Genomic DNA, 25,660 nt, shown 5'->3' with positions numbered 1-25,660 from the left:
TTTCAACACAAATAATAGTCTCGCTACCTTAATAGGCGTTGTTAGTTGATCTTGTGTGTGAAATGGTTTATATACACCGAATTGCATTGAAACACATTGCAAAATACGAAACTGTAATATTCGTTTTGTAACAAATGGTCAGTAACACAAATATTTACCCCAAAACCCAAATCCTTCCTCTGTCACGCCGCGTCAAAAGAGAAACATGCTCTCAGATAATTCAGAATACACAGATGCAGTAATTAATAGAACGAATATTAATCATGGCTTTATTACATAAAGAATACAAAGTAGTAAGTGTAGATAACACCGGCATACCGCATGCTCGAACATCATCTACATCGGAAGGTGAATGTAGATACAGATAAAACAATTTTTAATGAACTAAGAAATAAAATAAGTTTTGATTGAATGTACCGAACCTTGTCCGATGGTATAATCTTCTAAATCCTGTTGAACATAATAATAACCAAATTAATTTTGTCATTTTCTATTAGCCTCTCCAGAGTCACTGTAAGGCCAAACTGACGAGGACATATGATAGCACTGATATGCTTCAGAGACTACAGGTGGTCAAGTGGGGCGGTGTGTCTCGCTACAATTCCATGTCAGTACTCCACTCAGCAGGTAGAGAATAATTGGGTGAATGACCCTAGCCACAAGTTTTCGTCAACAGTCAGAGAACGATGTTTATTAAAATACACAACAAACGACAACAATGTAGGCGACAACAATGTATGGCAACAAGTGGTTCGTAAAAACCAGGCTATGCATAGAAAGAAACATACATTGAGATTACTAAGTGTAGATACGTGTATTACTCAAAGAAATAAATATCAATTATGAGTCTTATTACATAAATACATTTCTGAAAAATACGTACAAGTGAAATTATGAAATAGTCCGTACATGTGATATATTAAGTTAAATCATTATTATTGACTTACAAATTGTCTACTTGATAATAAACCGATCCTTGTGCCTTTAATTTTCCATTGTCTTTCTACTGAAAAACAATTGGACACAACAGTTAGGATCTATATATTTACAATTCCATTCGATTCTACAGAATTAAAATGAACGCTTAAATCTCATTCACGTCTGAAAGCAAATTAAGATCACCATAAATCAAAAGTTAGAATCAATAGATGAAAATATGTAAAATGAATATATCTGGAAAAACCAAAGTCTGTACCCTATTGAAAATAAAGCAAATTGTTGTGTAATAGTTATTGTTTGACTAGAAATAATATTCCCACAGGGCAGTATTTCTGAATTATTTTAATAATTAAAGTTAAATTAAGACTTTAAAGTAGTCCGTCAACGATTGCGATTTGTGATTGTGAAGTAAAACAAACCGACTTCATAGCAAAACATTGAATTAGATCGTATTTCATACATTCTCCTATGAAATAACAAAATAGATGTTAGTGGATTATTAACAATGACTGACTGGACATTTTATCGGTCTGAATGATAAAACACTATATATAACGCTATTCTACTTACTGACAAGTGCTGCTCTTCACCACTAATATCGATGACCAGTAACAATAATAAGGCAAAATCAGATCGCATGTTTGCTGTAAACGCTGAAATTATAAATGATAGAAAAATTATGCATCAGTTGAAATGTTTGTAAATGTGGATACGTAATTCACCAACCACCATGTTATGTGCAATAAAATATTTCATCACCTTATTCAATTGGATACGAGATTTCAAGACACCGTGATCCGTGTCAATGAATAGTAGAGAATAATGTATAACTGGTGTGGTTATTTATTCAATGCTTTCGGACAGACTGGTGTTATTGATTGGCTCTATTAATAGTTTTCTTGTTATGTAGTATATTTATATATATATATATATTGCCATGACAACGCCTACCGGCTGAATTCTAATCCAGTGTGCTTGCCGGGAAGAATGCATATTTTGGTTAAAATGTTGTCATTAGTTAATTCGACCCACTTTGTCAATACTACGTCCAGCAAATTTATTAGTGCAAAACAAAATTGATTTGATGTTTAAAATGTTTCCCAGTCTATCTCCTTCTTCTCACTTCAATGTCAGTCCATGATCATAGCATTTGCGAATTATTCTGTAGAACAACTTAGCTTGTAGACCAGTGGCCAAAGCTTGTTATGATAGGTGAATCCACACATGAAGTATAACAAACCACATTCTAGTTTCGGTAGAAGAAAGATATATTTGCTTCGTATTTTGGTAAATTTTTAAAAATTTTAATTATGTTTATTATATTATAAATGTTAAAAGCATATGTGTGTTACCATGTAAGACTAAAATACAATAATTAAGTTAATCAAAGGTGACTAAATGTCTGTAATAACGATTATATTATGTTTTAGGTTATTGTAGATTGATATCACTTTCATAATTATTATGTTAACGGAATTTGTTCATGTTACATGAGTATGTGTTATGTCACATTTGATGTGACACATAGTCTTGTAGATTAAAACCATTTGTTTGTTTACTTAAATTTGAACAATGTATCTTTTGTACAGTTTCTTCACACTACTTTGTGAAATTTATCATATAATTTTATCAATGTTGGAAGCCATGGATTTTGGCCTTAAAGAGGCTAATCACTCTGATACAAAGAATTGCATCAGTTGTCTCATATCTATTTTACTTGAAAAAAAAGTGTTATCAAACTTTGCAAGAAGACCTTATACAGATGAACTGCCTCGGACATTCGTAATGATGATGTTTACGACCCTTCAAAGAGAATATTTTGGCCGGGAAGATCGGAGTAGCATACTATAAAGTAATTATTTGCAAGTGAATCAAACATTAAGCACGTCCAGAATAAGGAAATTGTCGAAGACCCTGGAATACCTCAACGTCCACAGACAGTACTGCAAAAAGGCATATACATCGAGAAAATAAATTCAACATTAGACGTAATTGTTTCATTTATAGCAAAATATCAAAGAAAGCGAAAAAGCTGACACAAATTGCTAGGTTCTTTCAGGTTCTGCAAGTTATGGTGATGAAGTTATCCTATGAATGACTGGTCATCCTGATGTATTTCCATTTGATGCAAGGTACCATCGTTCATTCTAAGCTGCTTATATATCTGACCGCAACATCAGTGTTGCACTAAAGAAGTTGTCAATTAACACGATGGGATCCGTATGATATTGTATTTAAAGATACTGTGGATACAGCTATACTGAGCATGTTATCAAAAAGAAATCAAAACAGGATGGTGTTCATATAACGTAGGGGAAAGATCAAACATATTCTGCTCTAGTACTGTCAGCATTGACGATGCTCTACTCAGCTCAAAACCATATTCTACATTCTGTACCAGGTATAATGAGGCGCCGAACTGCGACTTTTGAATATTGTAATGACTACTATGAATTTAGTACCACATGAATGCCACAGGGTCATGTGCTGATTTTGATTCTTGACCTGCTAAATGACTTTGTTTCATGGCTTTTAAATGAAAAGTTATACAACAATGTTTATAGTTGTAGTGATGTTCCTAAGAACAATTGTTGTACATTGTCTTTCTGTTATGGTATAATTGCAAATGTGCGTTCACCAATACCATTACATCTGTGCTATATGCTCGATATGAATATGGTCGCACTGAATGCATTACGCCAATGTATCTCAGATGACGAAGCTAGAAGGTTTCTTACATTGGCTGGAATCGGCATCGAATGGAATATATAAATTCAAAGTACACTACAAGAACCGCAAAATGATGCTATCCACATTGATGCTACTCAGATCAAAACGATTAAACATGTATGGCAGCTGTTTTGTACAAAAGATGTACATGTCAATCTACTCAAGTTTCTGGAAGAGATGCACAAAAAGCAATCAAAGCTACCAATGATGAAGATGTCTATTTTGTGTGTGCACATGTACATTGAGCCATCACAGCGTTCCATACCGATTTGTGTAAGTGACTCATGTATCAGTGATGCTTGCCACATATTTCGATACAATACTACTTCAGTAGAGGATACTCTTTGGAATCCATTAGATAAACCTGAAGATGAAACACTGAATATCTCACTATGGAAAGGCTTTAATTCTTTTATTCCAATAGGTACTTACCATTCATTTGATCCCCTTCTACCCAATTGACTACAATATACACAATACTTCTTAAACTGGTACAAATTGCAGATGAATTGGGCCAATCACACATCCTTGCTACAGCTGATATTGCAATCTGTTCAAAACCACTTGGCTTACAAGGTGCTGATTGGCAGTGATGAAGGTCTATTCTCTATACCTACTAATTCCGGTGCATATGCTATTACACCCGCTCTTCAAAGAAAGCAATATGCAAGGGTATTTTAACTATAAACTTGACAATGTAAACAGGTGATAAATAAAATTCTTAAATTAACTGGAGAATAATCTTGATATAATAGATACATAAAGAATTGGCTGAGAGCAGTCCGGGATATTCTTCATATACACTAAGTTATTCTTCATAATGACTATCTTGGTTGAAATGTTGTTTCCTCAATGTCGTCTTCACACTGGGTCGCATGACAACGCTGGCTTCAAAACATACAGACATATTGTGCACTAGAATTGGCATGCAGTTTAAACCAGCAGCATCTTGGATGAGATAACTGCGCTGTCTATATTTCAAATAGGAAATTGAAGATATCACAACATGAACAAATGTGAGATTTGTTCATATGCACATTTTCTAAGAAGAATAAGCAGACTTGTCACTTCCAAACAAAATAACACTTTTTTCCTCAAAATGAAAAAAATACTCATCAAAATTAAAAAAATTAGTGCATCGCCACAAGATCTGAGAGAAGTCCATCTGAGGTACCTATATGTATAACACCAAGGCAATCAGATTTTGGGTTTTAAACAAGAAAGCGAGGATATCAGTTTTTTAATAAACAACAAAAATATTCTTCAAAATTAGAGAATTGAAGATACTTGTTTACTGGTACCATGGAAAACGCCTGGCTTACATGCAAGTTGCTCATAGATAGTGGGACACACAGTGGGCACCAATGGCTTGCATGTACGTAGCAATTTTGAACCATTCCATATTGTTCACTGGAAACATGGAAAATGCCCGGCTTACATGCAAGCTGGAAGAACTGAGCAACAATAGGAACATTTTACTCTCCGCGTAAGGGAATTCGATTTAGATCTTTCTCTGAAATTAAGTCTATTAAAACATGCGCCTTTTCCACGTTATATACTACAATACCACATGGTAAATTAAAATCACGATTGATAGATATTGTTCATCAAGCATTTTTTTATAAGAATGGTTCTCGGCGATATAAATATATTGTTCTAAACTACAATTCCACTTATTTCGTCAAGAATGAAACTAATGCCACCACGTTTTACAGTGAAGAAGACATTGTCCTCATGCTTGAATATTTGATAAATAATATATTTGTTAAGTTTGGAGGACATATATTTCAACAAATTATCGGTATTCCAATGGGAACCAACTGTGCTCCCTTGCTGGCCGACTTGTTTTTATCCTCGTATGGGACCGAGTTTCCTCAGAAACTTGTTAGGAACAAAAAAAATAAAGAAGCTAAGTTTTTTTAATTTTACATGATGACTTTTCCATCAACAATCCTAACTTTTGTGATTCGCTCCCATTGATATATCCCACAGAACTAGACATTAGATAAACTACAGAATCAGATTCCTCTGCCTCATACCTCGACATTTACCTAAAATTTCACAAGAATGGTCATCTTTCTACTAGACTTTATGACAAAAGAGATGATTTCAATTTCACTATCATCAATTTTCCAAACCTTAACAGCAATATACCTGTTTCCCCTGCTTATGGCGATTACATATCTCAGCTTATCCGTTATGGCAGAGCATGTAATATGTATTCTGATTTTTTACAATGAAATCGTCTTCTCTGTTTTAAACTATTAAGTCAAGGGTTTATAAGAGAAAGACTGATCTTGTCATTTAAAAAGTTCTATGGCAAGTATAATCAGCTGGTGGACAAGTATCATGTTTCTATGAAACAGATGATAATAGAAGCGTTGGATATAAATTGTCTTGCACGGGGATGACCTAAAATTCACGATTGTGACACAGAGAGATATATGGCGGGTGCCACATGTGGAGCAGGATGTGCTCACTTTTTTTCGAAACACCTGACATCATCTCTCGGCTTGTGCCTTGAGGTCCATGTATCTCTCTCACCGATTTGACAGTGTGTTGTTTGTTTTGTTTGTGTGTCCCCTGTGTGTTCTCGGATTTGTAAATATTGCCTTTTGACATTGATTGTTTGGATTATAGTTGGGTATTGTTGCTTGGATTTTCCCTAGTTCAATTTTGTGATATATTGACAATTTAAGGTAGAGATGCAGTTTACCTGACAGTTTTTTTACGTAGTTAATTAAGAGACCAAGATGACCTCCCTTGTCCACAAAACTATACATTTTCTGAAAGCTTATTGTATGCATTTTAAAAACTACTTCGAGTTTATGCATAAATTAACACCCAGGCTAGTTGTCTGTACGATTGTTGTAACACTGTTCAACCCAAAACAATGCCCCGACGGCGTTTTGAAGATAAACACATTGTCAATCATTTGTGAAAATTTCAAAACAAAAGGTCAAAGCGTCTAGGAGCTATGTTTTTAAAGTTCTGGAATGTGCACTAAAAAGAAGCTGAGGTATATGCTAATTTGCATGACAATTTACTCAGTAAGAAGTTTGCTAATGTTCATAATTAAAATGGTTGTAACAGTTCTATATTTAAATGTATTATCGTTTTGTAAAAAGTTAAAAACATAAGGAGATCCCGTCATTTCTTTTTTCGCCATGTTTCTTTTTTATTATTTATGTACAGCCTTGCTAAACCTTGCTAAGCATTCAAAAGAGAGAATGTTTGCACCTGTTATCTATAATTTAAAATCATCTTTTGAGTATGTTCCTTTATTCACAATTCTACAAAGTTTTAACAGTTTATAGCCAAGACTGTTTGAATAATAAAAAGCAAAAAAATTCACTCCCAAGCGCCCACAAACCTGCATCTCTACCTTAATGCAGTTTCATGAAAAGTAAAACATCGGTGGCACACGTTTTAGATAATCGGCCAATAAGATTATGTATATGTCTCTCACACCATGCAATGTTATAGTTTTTATTAGCCTGAGTGAAATATTTACTTAAGTGGTGAATTAAAATACATTAAAAAAAATTGAGTCACAATGACTGTTATTGACACTAGCACTGCATTTGACTTGTGTCCTTATGTTTGTATTTCATAAAAATAATTAGACATTCCAGCGACCAATAATCTGACAAAAACAAATACAAGCGTGTACTGTGTTGAAAATAAATGTTTATAACTTTAACATAAAGTATTGTGTAATACATGAGCAGTTACAACCTTTGTATGTGTAAAACCGAAACAGCGTGTAATTTATTGTATGTTTTATAGATATCTGCTTTAACAAATAAAAGCGTATTAGGCTGCATCATAACATGCATCCCCAAACACTCACGGGGAAGGTTATCTATGACGATTGCAGAGTCATTAAATATGTAAATAAACAAGTAAATAATTTTATTGATGTGTTTTTGGGAGTATGTTTTAAAGTCGATGGTAATATAGACGCTCAACGATGTCGTGCCGTCTGTGCAAGCTGGTATTGGGTATTGGATTGAATAGCAGCTGGCATATGCCTGACGATTTGACCTTATTCTGCAATACATAATATATGCTGCTCTGGGAAGTCGATAATCTTGTCACTTGACAGTAGCTTTATGTTCACGGCCATTTTACTGAATACACTGGCTACTCAATGCTTCACTGAGTAGGAAATGAACGAGAATGTTTAATCATATATACTCTGTGGCATATGTTATCCAGGGTGGTGTTGGTGGCGTTGATCGTGGAGTGAAGCTCTACAAACTTGGCTACTGGAATAACTAAACAGTTAACTTCGTCGAAATTCACATAGTTGTCTACTTTGGTAGTTGTAATCTTTTGGAATTTATTTTGCTGCTCTAACAGCATATACCCTCCAAACCACTGCTTATTCTATGGAATAAAGTGTATGTCTTAGTGGGCATTGTGCATATTATAGCCATTTACACAGTGTGAAATATGTATAAGGAGGGATAAGGAGAAAGTTATATTTCTGTCCCCGTAATATCGTACATTATGTGTATGAATCTGTACTCATCATAACGTCATTTCCCATAATATTGTATGTTTTACTCTTAACTGAACTTAAGAATTCTATCAATCCATGAACTTATTTTAAAAGTACACTAGTGCAACAAAACTATTTGTCAAACATGTGTTAACTAAAAAAAAATGCATTCATAAATCTGAGAGGACCTTGGTTTTTTTTTTATTAATTCAGGTTTTTGCATACCAACAAGACCAGGGTTTATTTCAATATCACAACGAAGCAACATAATCATTTTCACATCATACAAATAACATAATATATATATAATCTTATAATAGTATGTATTTACTGTACATACAGCACGATTTGTCATCAGTCGGTTGTAAATACATATCTATGTTTTCAGAAAAAGTAATAATTTAGGAATCCTGTATCAATAGGAATCGGCTCATACCCAATAACATATTTGTTTGAAGTCTCGCTAGTACAGTGATAGTGCTGAATTCCAAATGACAGCGTGTTGTATGCTTGATTGAGGGCAGGACAAATATTGAGATGTTTGCACATTCACTTTTGGTACATTTGGCTATTCAACAGTGGATCACCACATGATTCTAACAGTTTCGGCTCATAGCAAATAGGAGACTATTGTGATGAATTTGTTTTTACGTATCTGTTGATCTACTTAATTAGTTGATTACGAGTGAATGGCTGTGTTATGTCTGTCATCGTTTAGGCTCATGCGAGGTCCTGCACGGAAATTGGTTCAGTGATTTGGAACTAATTACGAGATAACCGTCGCTGTTCGGACTACTATTTCTGACAGTTAGTATTCGCAGTTATTACTGTAGTGAACGATTATTATGATACGACGTGTTCAGTACTTAGTGTGATTGGCTTTATGATGGAAGGTTACGCCCTAGAGTCTGTATACTGCTTTGTAATTGGTTAAGGTTTTGAAAGTGAATAAAGAGAGTTTTAGTTGGTCTTGGCGAGTACACCACGACAGACGCAGTCCAAGGCAGTCTTGGAGAGTCTTGACGCAGTCTTGGGCTAGTCTTCAGTCAGCCATGCGATAGTCTTGTGGACTTTTCCCCAGGGCGCTGTGTCTTATAGAGTGCTCGACTGACCGACTAAGACAAGAGTTGAAACGTATTTCGTTGTGTGTGTCTTATTTGACTGTAAAGTTTAAGTGACTTTCCCGATCCCGTACCTCAAGGGGACGCGATAGAGAGACGAGACGATATTTCCCCCTGACACGTGTGGAGAACCCCAGAGGAGAAGAATTCCCCCGTGATACTATTAAAACATGTATTTTTTTCAACTTTTAAACTTAAAAAAAGTTGGCAAGCTAGAACAAGTGACGAGTAACCTACTCCCTCTCAATGCCACGATTGTTTTTGTTACATCCATGTTTTAGCTATTCACAACCCCTAAAAAATGTTGGAATCTTACAATTTTAATGGTAATCGCACAAGTCTGAATTTGATGGATTGACGGATTTTTCACACACATATAAATTGTTTAAAAGGCTCTTTTAATTCATTTTCTAAATATTTTACAATCTCATGGACGGAGTATTTTATTGGATACATGCCTTGGTCTTGAAAATAATATGCGGGTTTTATTGTGTTAAAGGTAACACAAGTGGTCTGTGACATTTAAAGATTATTTCCCCTAATGAAACTAAATATCATATATTGCATGTATGTTAAATATCTCTAAATATGGCTAATCTATTTCCGGATTTCAAAAGTGTTATTTTTGTCAAACACAAGTGAATAAATATGCAAGTGAACACCAAATCTAACTTATCGGCATTTCGGCTAAATATATGGCTATTTGTTGTTGAAAATAATTGCAATTTATTTAGTCGAGGAGGAAGAAAACAAGTAGTCAGTCAAAAGTAGTCCCTTCTTGTGCCCTCCACACGTTTAGGAAACAAATCACTTAAAGATAATTTCACGTGCCAAGTTTGAACAAAATCAGTTCAGTATAATTAAGATTGCCGAATGGCCGAACTTCACGTTGATGATTTGTTTTGGCATAAATGATACTTAATTGGGATAAAGCTGAGGCATACGATTCTTGCATTGATTTTGAACAGTATTGAATTCCCTATTTGCCGCAAAAGGAATGCTCTCTTTTTAATAGAAGTGTTCAGCATGTTTTGGTTTTGGGGGAATACAAGATTGATTACACTCATATTTTCTGCAATCTTTCCCAGTAATGTTGTGGTACACTTAGGGCACACTATAACATAAACTGTACTCATGGAAAATATGTCTTTCTAATTGTGTATTGCAGCCCCAATGTAAGTGTATATGTCCCTCCAATTCTCTTTTGGCACCAACACAGGTAGCACTTTGGGCCACGCTGACAAATAAACGGTCTATATTCTCATTGTACCCACCTCCATAGAACTACATATGTTAAATTAAACCGAAATGTATGAAACATTTGTCAATTTTTATTGGAATATAGCATCATATAATTACAGTTGAAAATTGACAAAATTATTCTATGGTGTACATAGATTACGAGACAACCGCTTCTCATTTTCCTGAATTGGGAATTTTCTGTCATAGTTTTCTTCAGTACACCTCTCATTTATTAGCTCTATTGCATAATGACGGTCTTGATTGATACCATTTCGTTCGTGGAAAACCATAGTACAAAATATCTTAATATTCCTATTGGATTTCTTGGTAATTTCAAAAATGAAGACAAATAACAAATTGTTAGGACTATTATAGCTATTTTCTTCTGTAGAAGCAATCCCCTTAATCAGCTGAATTTAGGACGTACACACTCTGTTGACAATTTGTAGAAAGTGACCGTCAACTTGTTTTGTAATTCAAATAATTATAGTCTCATTGATAGAGGTGTGTAAATACTGTGATATTTTATTAACGTATTAGGAGTCTAATGTGGATATAAGAGAATTCCAATAAGCTTACGTAAAATGAATAGATAGGTTTACAAGATTAACTTCAGATGTGCCCTGTATATCATGACATTGTCCATCAAGCATTGTTGAATGGCTATAATCGTCACAACTATATAATAGTTAAATGATGTGGAAGTCTACTACACTTGAGGTGACATTATGAGGATGTTATTTTTTTTAGTTTTGGGTATATATTCAACAAATTGTGCTCCCTTGCTGGGTGGGATGTTGATACATTCCTTACTAACGTACTAAAATCAATGGAAAAACATAACTCAAATCCTCTATTTCCGATCAATAATCCTAATTTTAAATAATATTTTCCAAAGATATAGTCAGCTGCACTTAAGATTTAAAAGTCTACAACATTGTTCTACCTGCTTTATACTTGTGACTTAAAGTAGGCTCTAAGAGCAGTTTTTCTGCAATACTAAGTGATATATTCATTAGTTTGACTATATTCAGTGTCCACACACAGCAATACATCTTATATAAAAACCATATAAATGAAGATTATTTTTATTTTAAAATTGTTATCATAAAAGTTGACAAACGCTTAATACAACTTATTGCCACGACCACGAACCAGCGTAATGACCAGAAGATAATACAAATGGTTACAACTATCACGGTAATCACATCAACCAAGTAATACTCGATAACAGAAAGGTTTTTCCCGTAAACATTCAAGTGATTGACACCATGTTTTATCACGTGTTCAATCCAGAAGACTGCAGTTTCTGTTGCATTCATTGGGACATCTTTCACAATGGCCGATAGTTGCTTGGCTCTGTAACTGTATCTGAAATGAATACATGTAAATTTGCTCAATCTATACTACTACATCACTATAAAGTGAATAGATGAGACATTCTATCAGGCTATTTTTGTACATTAGAACATATATAATACAATATAAACAATGAGCAGTTAATTACTTACTTCTCATTCGATAACACATCAACCATGGCTTCGTACAAGTTCTCATTATTCAGTGACTTCATTTTGACATATGTACCAACGCCTTTATATTTAATTTTAGCAGCCGTATCGAATTGATCAAACAGTAGTGGAATGCATACGATTGGAACTCCATGATACATAGCTTCACGGTAACTGCTTGCTCCGCCATGAGTTAAAAATAAACGGGTTTTTGGATGCCCTGATTAAAGTATAGATTCAGAATTAATGTGTCTATAATAGTTAACACACAACATAATGTATAATACTGCTAGGAATAGTCACTAATGTGTGCGTGATATTTAGTTGTACTTGGTGACAATGCACTGTGACCACAAGCGTCAGTTTGTTCACAATTTCTAACGTTTCAAATCAAGTGATCGATACATACGTGAAAGTATTCACAGGTTTTCTACTGACTATACTCAATATCAAATAAATATATACGGCATATATATACAGAAAAATACAGTTGTAAATTCTTAATTCTGAACTATTTGTATCAGTAAATAATAACACAAATAAATTACCTAAAATATCATTTTGATTAAACCATTTAACAATCTTAACGTTATCACCGAGACCTGGAGGTGTTGATCCTCTGTAACTGAACACCGTTTTTTGGGGAAATCTGGCAAGTGTCGATAGTATTATGTCAAGCGTTTTCTTTGGAAGATGTTTTATAACTGTCCCAATTGATACCACTATGACGCCTTCATTGCCCGAGCTGTGCATAAATTCCTCCAAATCCTGAAATATAATATAATTGATTGATTTATTGATTGAGTTGTTCTTTCACTTACACAATCTAAGACTTGGTAATTCGTGTATCATATTCGATAAAATAGTTTTAAAATGTTTCGTATAAATCCATCCACAATAGAGAAACGACAATAAAGTAAATATTTTTTTACACAAGACACTGTAGTGAAACAAGGAGGAACGTGTATGGTATTTGTTCACTTTCTGCTTGTGTATCATGAAGTTATTAGTTTTTAAACAAACACTTATATGTTCAACATATGTTGAAACAGGTAAAAGATTATCTCTATTTGGTTCCACTGCAGAAAAAATATAAAGTATGCATTTTTTTAAACTAATAAATTTACATGATTCAACACATAGATTAGTTTAACTTGGCTGTAAAACACATGCTGATCAGTTACAGAATTCTTTATTATTTCAATTGAAGAACTAATATCCTACTTATAAGCATGTTGTACTGCATATAGATATTCTACCAATTACATTCTTGAGTGAGTAAAACAATGTTGTTCATTTCGGGTGAAATAACAACCGTCCTAGTATCAGTACCTATTGTCGTTGCTGGTAAGAGAAAAAGTGGAATATGGAAACAGAAATGGTAAGAACTGTATTTACCTAGTCTTCTGAGCTCCGAAATTATGATTTTATGGCTCAATTAAGGTTCGTGGGTACTTTTCGTGATTTTTTTTTTTTTTTGCTTTTTCTTACCCAGACAGTCTTGGCTAGATAGTGTTAAAATTTCGGAGCATTGTCATTGTTGGAACATACTCAAAAATCAATTTTAAAATATAGGGAACCGAGACACGCTTATGTGATTAAAAGTCCCAAAAGTTTGTTTGCGTTGCTCTTTGATTGACAAGTCACTGTTGATGTTATATGCAAATGATTGCTGGCCCCAGTTACGGAGCAGACGGTGTGCGACTTCCTGTCCTGGCTCTCTGTTTACTTACCTCAAGCGCGATCAACTAGCAAACTACAAAAACAGACAAGACGTAGACGCTTCAAGCATGCAAGCGGAATGAAACAAAACATACACTTGTAACTGATAAGTAAACTTTTTCACCCTTAAATAAATTGATTTTTTATTTATTTTCATGTAGGAGGTAACGTCGATAGGGCGATTTAATTTTCGCGCAAAACAAGGCCACAATTTATTTTGTTTTCTTAGTGCATAAATTTAAAGCTTTTTCGCATTCTGGGCGAAACTAAAAAATGTTTCCACAAATTTTTACTCCAACGGCATTTTAACACTGAAGTAAACATTTTTCGTTTCGCTGTAACGATTATCGTACTGATAGAATTGTGATGCAATTGACAAACAACACAGCTGTTGCTGTCATCGCTAACTTTTCAGTGTTAAAATACACAAACATAAAATGCTTGGTTAATTAAAAATAAAAAAAATACCCTGGAAATTACCGAAAAATCGGCAATGAGATGCTGTTTTTAAACACCGCGGAAAAATCATGCACTCTGCGATGCCATCTTGGTTATCTTAATCGGAAACCCCTTTGTCAGCTAGCATGCACCGGTAGCGATGTCGCAAACTACGTTGTATGGTCGTGATCGGCGACCTCTGGTACTAAAGAACTCTATGAATGAGGTATTTCCAGAGGTCAGGGTTCGTTTAATTTGCATCGACCTGTCTCGTCTGTAGTTGAATGAAACCTGCATCGATTTACAATAGTTCTCTTTCTAATGTGACTTTATTTCGAATTTGTTTCACCAGCGTTTGGGTGATTGAGTAGTAAAAACTGCGAATAGCCATTGTGTAGTAAAATATTAGGGCCCATTTCAACCTGGTCGTCTAACTTCGCATGGTCCAATGAAACTGCGTCATACAAAGTATTTTTTAAAGGTTTGAGGGAAGGTAAATTTAGACTCAACCCACCCAATGGCGATCGCTATGTTTATATAACTGTATGAATAAGTCATCGGCTTTACGAAATCCATTGTGTCCCTCCCTCAGTGGAATTGATAACACGACACCATGACAGTTTTCACGCAAGGTTGAGACTTTGCGGACGATTTTTCATCCGCTTCCCTCGAATTGTAAATATTTTTATTTTATTTTTTTACCTGACGATTTAACATCTGCAAATTACGGTGTATGGTATATTTCTAGGAGTTTCTGTTACACATATGAAGCGAATGATTCGTTTCAAAACTTTTTTTTACAAAATGGCGATTATCTCAGTTTCATTTTTTACTCAAAATTTCAACTTTAAAACTATTTAACTTCTAGACGGTTCATTTGTTTTCAATGAAATTTTTAGGGGTCATTATTCAGGTCTTTCCTAAGTAAATGGCTTCGTATGGTTTCACTAACTGTTAACTGTGAACGATTTATAAAATGTGAATGTTTCAAAGAGCACTGTGTAAAAACTTTTCAATGGAAACACTAATAAATAGGCCATTATGTTCTTAGTAAACAAGTGTTCTTAAATTAAAATCAGGGTATGCATTCAAAAGTTAAATAGTTTTAAGTGCACTTTCACTTAAAATGCATGATTTTAACCCAAAATCAACACCACTTAATATGGTATCATAGTACATTATTGTAAACCATAAAACTCAAAAGTTTAAATAAAACTCTTTCAAATGATATATAACTTGATTGGTAAAAAGTATATTTTACTCATGTAATTACAGTAATTAGAGGCAATTAGAAATATAGTCTCCCAACCTGCACTCTACCTTAAAGATAACTTAAATGTTTAATTTTAAATCAATATGAAAAATCAAATAAATGTGTTATATATAAATATGTATCAATAAATAAATCTTGTAAGTGATTGTGTAATATATCAAATAATCCATCTATAAACAAATTGCGAAAATATTACAAAGATCCCTCTGAAAACCTTATCGAGTACATGTAATGTAACACTATAATCTACCACGATGATACATGTAAGCAGAACCATATAATTATTCACGTAAGTCGTGCCTAAAACTTAAATGTTTTTTTTTTGACTGCACAATAAACATTAAGAGTAATGATTTCAATTGTTGATTTTCAAGACAACGCTGAAATTATTGTTTTCTGTCAATTTCGCTTGCACAGTATTTATTTTAAATTAGATGAATTATGGGGAAAGTTATCATAGTGACATTTTTTTTACAACATTACCTTTGATAAGTAAGGATGTACTGCATTCCACCTACTCAATTTCTTGAAATGCTCCGAAAATAATTAAATTATTGAATTAATTTGTTATGTGTGGCTCTATTCTCTATTAACTCTACAAGAATATAACGTGTAAATTTGTTTATTTTTTCTGCTTTAAACATAATATTATCAAATTAAGATACTGTTAACATGTATTATTATACATCTGTGACCGTAACTCCATACGTTACAGCGTACCATAATGTTGCGGTATTTTACAGGATATGTGCATCCTACTATATTAGGAAATGCGAATTCCAAACATAGAATGATTGCGCGCATAAGTATCTTCTAATAATAAAAAGAAACAAGTCCACTGATTCTGTTATAAACATTTTGGATTTCGGCATTCCCAATGGTGTATCCTTTGAGGAAGAGATGTATAATACTAAGGTTATCAAGTGGATACCTCAAAATATGCACTCAAACAGTACACCACGCATCGACTACAATAATCTTGTATTCATACTTACCGTCGACAAGTTGTTAGCTGGTCTGGCTGTAAGTAGTCCGATTGGAATTACATTAGGTCCCAATGGGTGTACATAGTCGATAGCAAAGTCTTTAACTAGAATATGCAAGTTTGATAATAGATGTCGTTCTGGAATGACGTTGTGTTTGTGGTACAGTTTGGTGAAAGCAATGTTATTATTTTTGACTGGTATTACTAGGATTGATGCTAGGGTGTTTTGAAGTCTGTTCAGAAACGTCATTTTATCTGTAAGCATCAAGGTTGTACGCTCAATAGGATAGTAAGATAGAGGTGCCGGGATGTCGGTTGCATATCCAGCATCTGTTGCTACATGTAATAATACATGCGGAATACCAACATACTGAAGTAACATTATGCAACAGCGACATCTCGAAGTTGTAACTGCCATGTCGTAGGATTTTAATGTGTCTCGAATATATTCTTTGTGTTGGAACAGTGCGTCACAGAATGCAGCATCTGTATTAAGTAACTTGCTTGAAACATGGTCATTAGACGTGCCATAGAAATCGGAAAGTACGTCTGCATTGATATAACTAGTAGCCATTAGTTCCAAGATTGGTAAACCAATTTCTGTATACACGTCATTAATTATGCCTGTCGTGAATGTTAACACATCGACGGAGTGACCATGCTTAATCAGGGCAGCGCCTAAGTATGCAAGATTATGGGCATGACTTTGAGACCTATGAAATCCATGGATGAGTATATCAGCGCAAACAGCTTTTTGAAAACCATACATCGACAGAAACAAAACTGCGAGTGGGATCTGATGCTTTCTCATTTTTTGCTTGGTGTGCTTCAAAAAATACAAAAATGTTGTGATCATTTATTGTTGTAATCGGTAACTGTAACAAAATATAGAGTAAAAAATGGTGATTAGTGTGGTGAAGTCTTGCAGCGATTCATAAAATAACAAGTTATAGACACACAGCAACACATCAGCATAAACCAGAGCAAAATTATTCACGACTTTTATATCAACAGTCTATAAAATGTATGTAATCCATACATGAACATGACTAGTGATTATTTACGAGGTGTCTGATACACTATATATCTTGGATGCACTTTGATTAAAACACAACGTTTTAACTGAAAATACACTGTTGTAATAAAAAAAAAACATGTGTATTATATAATAAAACACCTGTATTTTCTATCAAAACAGTAGTGTCTTGTAGTGTTTTAGAAAATGAAGCACATTGTGACCACACAATAATACATTTTTTTTCAATATAAAACACTGAGTGTTGTTAGAAGATAAATGTGTCATTGGATCGTTTATTGATAGGTCATTTATGGACTAATGCATTCAACTTTATGCAAGCAGTCATAACAGATTGAGTAAAAAGTCTGGGGATTCGTAAATAAAAATGATGGTATATATACCAACTAGACAACCATCAAAAGTGACGTAAGTCAACGCATAATGAGATAGGTCATGGCAAAAAATGGTTACATTCAGAAAATAATTTTATGTCAAGCATCATGTTGTGGAAAAATTAAATGTATGTGCGCTTACATGTTCTTGCCAAGAAATTTGTCTTACCAAGCTAAGTACAACTAAAAATCGAGAGACGTCGTGAATTAATTACCTCGTGTCCTAACGGATATTGATAGGCCACATTTGGTGAACGGTGGTTGCAGTTCCAATCACATCTGAGCTTTCTCACATGTGAGTTAAACATCTTCCTCGAAAAATGTTCGATTTGAAAACATTTCAGAAAGCAAAATCACCAAAAACATCAGACTATAAATGTTTCGGTGACTGTTAACTTTAAGTCATATTTGGGTTCATGAGAGTTCTGAATTGTTTTATCTTGAACAAACACACATACAATGTTTCAAGGTAAAACACTCGACTATGCATGTTTTATAAGTGTTTACACAACACGTACACAAATTCATAAGAGTAACTAAAAACTTTTCGTCCGAACTGTTTTATTCTAAAGCACCTTTAAAACAAATTAGATTGTTTATCGTATATTATGATCACTGTACAATGGTGCAAAGTGCTTGATATATTTTGTTTTCCAAAATGACAATGTTAATGATTTGTACCATGTTTATTTATTTATTTATTTATTTATTTATTTATTTATTTATTTATTTATTTATTTATTTATTTATTTATTTATTTATTTATTTATTTATTTATTTATTTATTTATTTATTTATTTATTTATTTAAGAGAACGCTATTACACTGCCAAGAAATTACATATAGATAAAAATGGAATTCAAATAGATGGCGAGACGTTGCCTGACCTAAAATTTACATAAGTAAATTAAACATAGGTAGCAAAGAAGTTTAGGTAATTCACACAAACGTAAATTACAAAATCGACGACTGCACAATGGAGCGAATAGGCAGTTTCAAATACATCTGCAGAACACGAAGGATATTGACAAAGAAATGATGTAAAGTATAAATACGGGATATACATGTTTTGGCAGATATAAGGATAAGTATTTAATATGTGTATTATACCAACTGTAATTTATGAGTGTAACATATGGGAATATTATCAGAATAAAGAAGAATATCAGAACAATGCAATGGAACAACGAAGAATAGAATAGAATAGTGCTTTCTGACTTCCTTAAGGAAATCTGTCTAATATGGACCTTAACCTTGAACGATGAATTAAGCTTCAAATTTGCAGGTAGTATAAACTTATGCAATATTCTCGCATTAGAGGAAGCCGGTCTATTATACATTTGAATTATCGGATAAATATCTGATAATTCTCGATGTTTAAGATTGATATTATACAGGGTCTACAGCTGGGTGATGGTTTATTTTTTTTAAACATGGAATTCTCTGAGACCTATCAATGCCTTAGATTGATAGGAAAACGTATAACGTGTGGAGGTAAAAAAGGAATGTTGGTCGAAAACACACAATATAGGAATGGAAAGAGATAGTGTGAAACCTTTGTATTTTTTGGCAATCTCAAAAACTTATGCAAACACTACGGAATGCTAAACGCAGTGCCTATTCATCTCTCGAATAAATAAATAAATAAATAAATAAATAAATAAATAAATAAATAAATAAATAAATAAATAAACAGATAAATAAATAAATAAATAAATAAATAAATAAATAAATAAATAAATAAATAAATAAATAAATAAATAAATAAATAAATAAATAAATAAATAAATAAATGATTTTAATTAATATGTAGATAAACTTGGAAAGGTGCTACCGGATGTAAACGGCATCCTTGCAATTCCGCGACTTTCATTAAAAAGGTAAAATAATTCTCCGATAATTATCGATCTAAAATAGTTAGGCAATCGGAGGATTTAAGGTTGGAACCACATCCAACAGACACGGATATTGTCAAATAATTGTCGAAGTATTATAATGATACCATGGGCAACATTGTTTGACAATTCTCTGATAATTATCCCATAACATTATGCAAGATCCCGCCTTCACGGACTTTCGAGCATCATGGCCGGACTACACTACAGTTGGATTTCCAGTATTAAACAACAGGACATCCTGGTTATATCAAGGTAGTAAAAGGTCACGCACTGCTAGTCAGATTAAGTTTGACATAAGTATACTATGTGTCGGAACATAGGGGTTTCGGAACATGTCGGAAAATAGGGCAGCCCCCCCCCCTTCTCAGACACCCCCCTGCTCGGGCAAGGGCGGACATTCAGAATGGATCGACGCCCCTGGCTGCAATCACCAAGTTTCTGTTTATATCAAAAGAGTGTACACTCTTTTTCGACGCCACAAAAATGTCAGTCGCGGAGTTGCATTTTGGGTTCATGCAATTATAATAAAAATGACTCTCCCCAGTCATGGCGGATGTTTGGGTTTTCTGCCAAAACGACATTCCCTTTTTACAATAACGACACTTCAATATAACACTGCTAATTTTATTTACAGACTGTAATTCTACCAGCGTCTGTATCCACGATTATAATCTCGTTGTCGTCGTTTGAACTGTCGGTGTCTGAACTATGTTGTGTAGAACTTTTGTTGTAACTGTCGATAGGCTCGTCTTCAGTAACTGTCGATAGGCTCGTCTTCAGTCCACTCTGCGGGCTGACTTTAACATGGGTCCACGTCACTTCATTTAGATGTCTTTTAACGGCGTCGGACGTTTTTCGGCGGTCATTTTATTTTTATTTTAGAACTCTTTCTTATGGTATATTATGTTATTAAAAGCACAGAGAAAAAGCTTGAAATACTATAGCGTAATGTTCGTATGTGCTTTGATCGCGATTGCATATTTACTGATAGTTAAAGGGTGTCTACGATGACGCCAGTGGCCTTTGTGAGGTTATGTTTCTATTAAAATTTCGAAGCTGGGGATTTCTACTAGAACTGAGACCTTAAATAGACTGGCATTTATCGTAAACGTCCAAATTGCCGTTCTTAACAAGGTTACACTGAGAATTGTATAGTGGACTTTTATAGTTTTCCTGTATCATTCTGAACATTCAGTGGAGTGACCATACAGAACGTCGATCTGGATGTAGTTTGTCTTAATTCAACGTTGTGATCGTAAAATCGCTTGCGCAGTATAAGAACGAGTACAAACAAAGTTATTATTAAGAGTTACCTGGGCATTTCATGTGACGCCACGACAAATATTTCAATAAATCAAAGTTGGTATTTAGGAAACACTAGTCAGATTTAGGGATAATAGGTAACCGTAGTTCAAAACTGATTTGTTTGAATACTGTATGTATGGAAGTAGTTAAGAATGGAATATAGGTACAACCATGAGGGCGCTGTTCATACTCGGATGCGATGACGTCCTGCGGGGATGGATGACGTCACAATGGGGGCCCGTGCATAGATGAGCATAAATAATGACGTCACAATGGGAATTCGTGCATAAATTAGCATAAATGAATTTGAATGAGGATGACGTCACAATGAGATATTGTGAATACATTTGCATACATAAAATAAATTTGAATACGAGGTCGTGTCGAGGTCATCGTGAATACATTTGCATAAATTACCATCATTTTTTTTCTAATTTTCTTTATTATTTTTTAATTGGATGTTTTAATTATTTTTTTAATTGGACGAGCATGGACGAAAGATTTTTCAGAATGTATCTTAGAGGGCGATCTCTCTCACTCACACACACACACACACACACGCAAATAAATACACGACATTTTGAAAACGGAGTTTATTGCACAAAAGAAGTAAACAAGAATGAAATATTGACATGGATCAAGTATACATTTATGGCGTGGTTGAGCTTTTTTAACGCCACGAAAAAAACATACGATGTGAGTAAGGAAAATAGTTGCGTAGCGTATAAATGTTTAGCGTGATTAAATATTTCTTAACATCTCGAAAAATACGTACATACATGTAAATGTGTGGCGTGGTTAAATTTATTTTAACGGCACGAAAAATACGAGTACATAAACGATTCGATTAAAAACACGGAAGAGATAAACGTCAACAGTGAACAATGAAAAAAAATTCATTCTATATATACATATGTTGTTCATTGTTTATATTTCTTACTTCATATTTGTTTTTTTGTTTGAGTATATTATTTTAAAGGCACGAAAAAAATACGAGTACATAAACGATTATATTAAAACACAGAAACGAGGAAAGTCAATAATAGTACACAGTGATCAATAACAAAATAATTCATTCTATATATACATATGTTGTTTATTTTTAAAATATAAGTTATGTGTTGAAAATTTAAAAGTATGAGTCACAGGGTAAAACTGCGGTCATCAATCCGCTAAAATGTGATGTATGCAAGGTATGCAAACGTACATTTTGTTTTTTTCAAAAATGGTGGACTACGCTACGATGAGTTAAAATTTATAATTACCTGATCGTTTCACAGAATATCTTTTGACATACATAATCATCACACGGAATGACTTTACGGTGTAACGTAGCGATTTTTGTTTTTCCCTCGGCGAAGAAGATATGTCCTCGCTTCTTGTCAAAGATTCAAAGGCGGTACATCAAGTTTGACCTTCCGTGAATGGTTCATCTCATGGATATCTACACAAGGAGTCATACAGGACGTATTGGCTAACATGGCTTGAAAGTATTCGATGATTGTAGATCCACGTACGAGAAATCTTTTAAATTCCATGACATGACTACCGTACGAGTCATGTTAGTGTACTTGTATATTTATGTTATCTAAAACATGTGATGAACACTCACAAACAGCCTGAGGGATATCGAGTTTCAAGTTGAAAGCGTGAATTTCGACCTCGACCTGCGTGTATGGGATACTGATAACATAACTCAACATTCTGACCCCGACGCTATCAGTCAATTTACAGACTTAAACAACAGTCACTCTACTAGGACGGTTAGGAAGCGCCGCGTCGTTCTATTGTACCTACCCTTGTCTCCATAAGCATTGCAAAAAAAGAGGTATTAACGAGCTAAGAAGTCATTAGCAATAAACGGGCGACGGAAAACAATAAATCATGCGAGATTTGCGTCATTTTTCCCACAAAGCATTCAATACATGGCACTTCGACCTTTCAACGAAGAGCAGTCTCAAATGTGGAAATGAACATGCTTTGTATATACAGGGCTCATACCACTAATTGAATTACCATAGACGACAATGTTAACATATGACGAGATTGCTATATGAAAATGATGAAGAAAGTTGAAAACATGGCTAAAAAATTGTAAATCAACATGCAAGTAAACAACCATATGAAAAAAAAACTAACATGTTGGCCAGCTCAAACTCTTACAAATCTCAGGTAAACAAGACACACCTACTGTATTTGGATTGCACCAAGAGAAATCACTGGAAAACACCAAGATTAGAACATCTAAATACACACAGAATAAACCCACAGGTACACGGTCGCTAAGTCGAAAACAAATGACCACATGTTGGTCTCATCTTTGACCCAGGTGATTACGCCCTCAAACAGGGAGCACCTGAGAAAAAATAAATTTAAAAAATTTCATTGGATCTTGCTAGGCATTTAAATTGAGCAGCCATTGGTTGATTGGTGGTATGAGACCTACACGTTTTTCCCGAAAAAATCTTGCTGTCTTGTATGGCATTCTGAAATTATAAATAGTTAATAGAATACTATATTAGTGAATCTCCCTCCAAAAAAATCGCACACAAAAATTAACATCCGGGTATTTGACCCTGTCTCGACTCTGAATCAAAGAGCAGTGCGAACATGTTGAACTAAATCGTTCATAAAATTGTCACAAAGCAAAGTCATAACAAACAAAAAAAAGATATTCAAACGAAACTAAAAATGACTCGTAGCACCGATACAGCTGAACGGGATTTGTATCAGTCGTCAAATAAAGCGAATGGAGGGATATGAAAACCATGCAATAAAGCAACACGGCGACCACCTCCATAGACGACGAAAACATGCAAAACTTTGTCATAAAGTGACTCTCAAAACACACAAAAATTACGAGAATGGACAAAGGAATATTGTAAAGGTTTGCAGACATCAATTTTTTTAGCGATAAAATTGTTTCTAAACTGAGCGAGGGGTTAGACTGTTAGAGATCAAGACAAAGAGACTATCAACAAAACACCTTTTTTTTCTCGAGTAAAGCATCTTTAAGATTGCAAAAGAACGCTCGTCTGTAAAATACAATATCACTCCTAGTCATAGTTCAGTTGAGATTGTAGTTTGGTGTAAAAACAAAGCACAATTTAAAAAATTTCACGGTCTTCTCGAGCAACATCGAGCGCAATAAATAATGAAGACAAATAGCGACTTCCGATGAAAAATACGTTATAGTTTTGAGATCAGCGTAGGTTCTCAGAAGCTGCTCGTTCACACCTTTAACCAATAGCGCTTCCTAACCGTCCTAGTAGAGTGACTGCGCTTAAATGGTTTTTATCGATTAGCCTTTGCTAAAATACTACCATCACTTTCCACGTCATAATTTGAGGAATTTGAAATAAAACACGTTCGATTCCGTTTTTTTCAGATTCGATAACGCCAGACCTCCTGCCCAAATCTCGTAATGACGCGTTCTCCGTGTCAATGTTACAATTTTACTCGAAATTGACTCTATGGGGGATAAACACGGGTCAACTTGATTCACTCAACATGAATCTGACCCAGACAGTATGATGGTTTCTATCCATTAACAATTCATTTGTCTGAAAAGACACAACCCCCAAAGTGTATGCTAGATCACAGTGACCATAGACTGTACGCCTCAGCAAAACAACCGATTGATGATTTCGTGGACTGAAATTTCAACAAGAACAATCCTGACATAATACTTAAACTACGCTCCTTGCAAGAACATGTGGACATGAACACGACATTTCTACCCACAAGATGAAGGACATAATTTTAGTATATCTGTTAATTACTTTACGATTGGAAACTGTCGATAGAACACATTTTTATGAATGAATTGGTTTTCCGATTTGAAAAACATTGAGTAGGTATTCATGCGTTAAATAATAATGTTCATCCCATTGAATTTAGGTCTCACCCAAAAAAATCAGAACAGCATTACTAAACATCTCCATATTTCTGAGACAAAATTATCCAAATTTCGAAATTATACATATTTTAATACTAAACTTACTATTTATTTTACTATCAAACTACTGAATCACTGTACATATAATATACTGTACGTATACCATTGACAAATTCAGACTGATGTGACGACATGTCGTTCATCAACGATTTTCAGAAAGGGTGACTGTCGAAAAGTAGGACACCAATAATTTAAAATAATTAGTTATACTGGAGAGAATGGGTGACATTTTATTATTATCATTGTAGATTCAATGAGCAAACGAGAAGCGGGTCAAGAAATCGTAATTGTTTAATATTATAGAGATGGTGCGTAGTACGTTCTTTGACGGTAAACACGTATGTATTGCATAATAATGTCATACACGTTGTTTGCTAATTCATGTTTAATAAAATGAGATAAGTTTTAAATATTGTCAAAATGTATAGGGAGCACTCGCTTATCCATTAGGCAGATTAGAAATTCCTTTTATTTTGCCATTTTGTCGATTCTCACATTATGAACAGTGTTGACTTGCTCTCGAAATAAATACTTTTACACCGATGTTACCGTTTGTAATGTTTATAGTGTGTACGTGAAAGAGATTCGACTTCGAAATAATAATTGAGGACACCACTATAT

General features: G+C 34.1%; 1 protein-coding gene across 1 annotated transcript; it reads right to left on the bottom strand.

The window, feature by feature from the left end:
* Positions 1-1,393: 1,393 nt before the first annotated feature.
* Positions 1,394-17,279, bottom strand: LOC100369397 (2-hydroxyacylsphingosine 1-beta-galactosyltransferase-like). Its single transcript, XM_002742094.1, has 6 exons — positions 16,479-17,279; positions 12,599-12,818; positions 12,051-12,270; positions 11,720-11,910; positions 1,510-1,592; positions 1,394-1,405 (listed from the first exon to the last, which is right to left on the bottom strand). Exons 1-6 carry the CDS (start codon positions 17,277-17,279, stop codon positions 1,394-1,396), a joined length of 1,527 nt encoding a protein of 508 aa, XP_002742140.1.
* Between the last annotated feature and the right edge of the window lie 8,381 nt (positions 17,280-25,660).

The sequence above is a fragment of the Saccoglossus kowalevskii genome, chromosome 12, assembly GCF_978046115.1.
Source record: "Saccoglossus kowalevskii chromosome 12, keSacKowa6.1, whole genome shotgun sequence".
Lineage (NCBI taxonomy): Eukaryota > Metazoa > Hemichordata > Enteropneusta > Harrimaniidae > Saccoglossus > Saccoglossus kowalevskii.
This window is presented reverse-complemented; position numbering and strand designations above follow the sequence as displayed.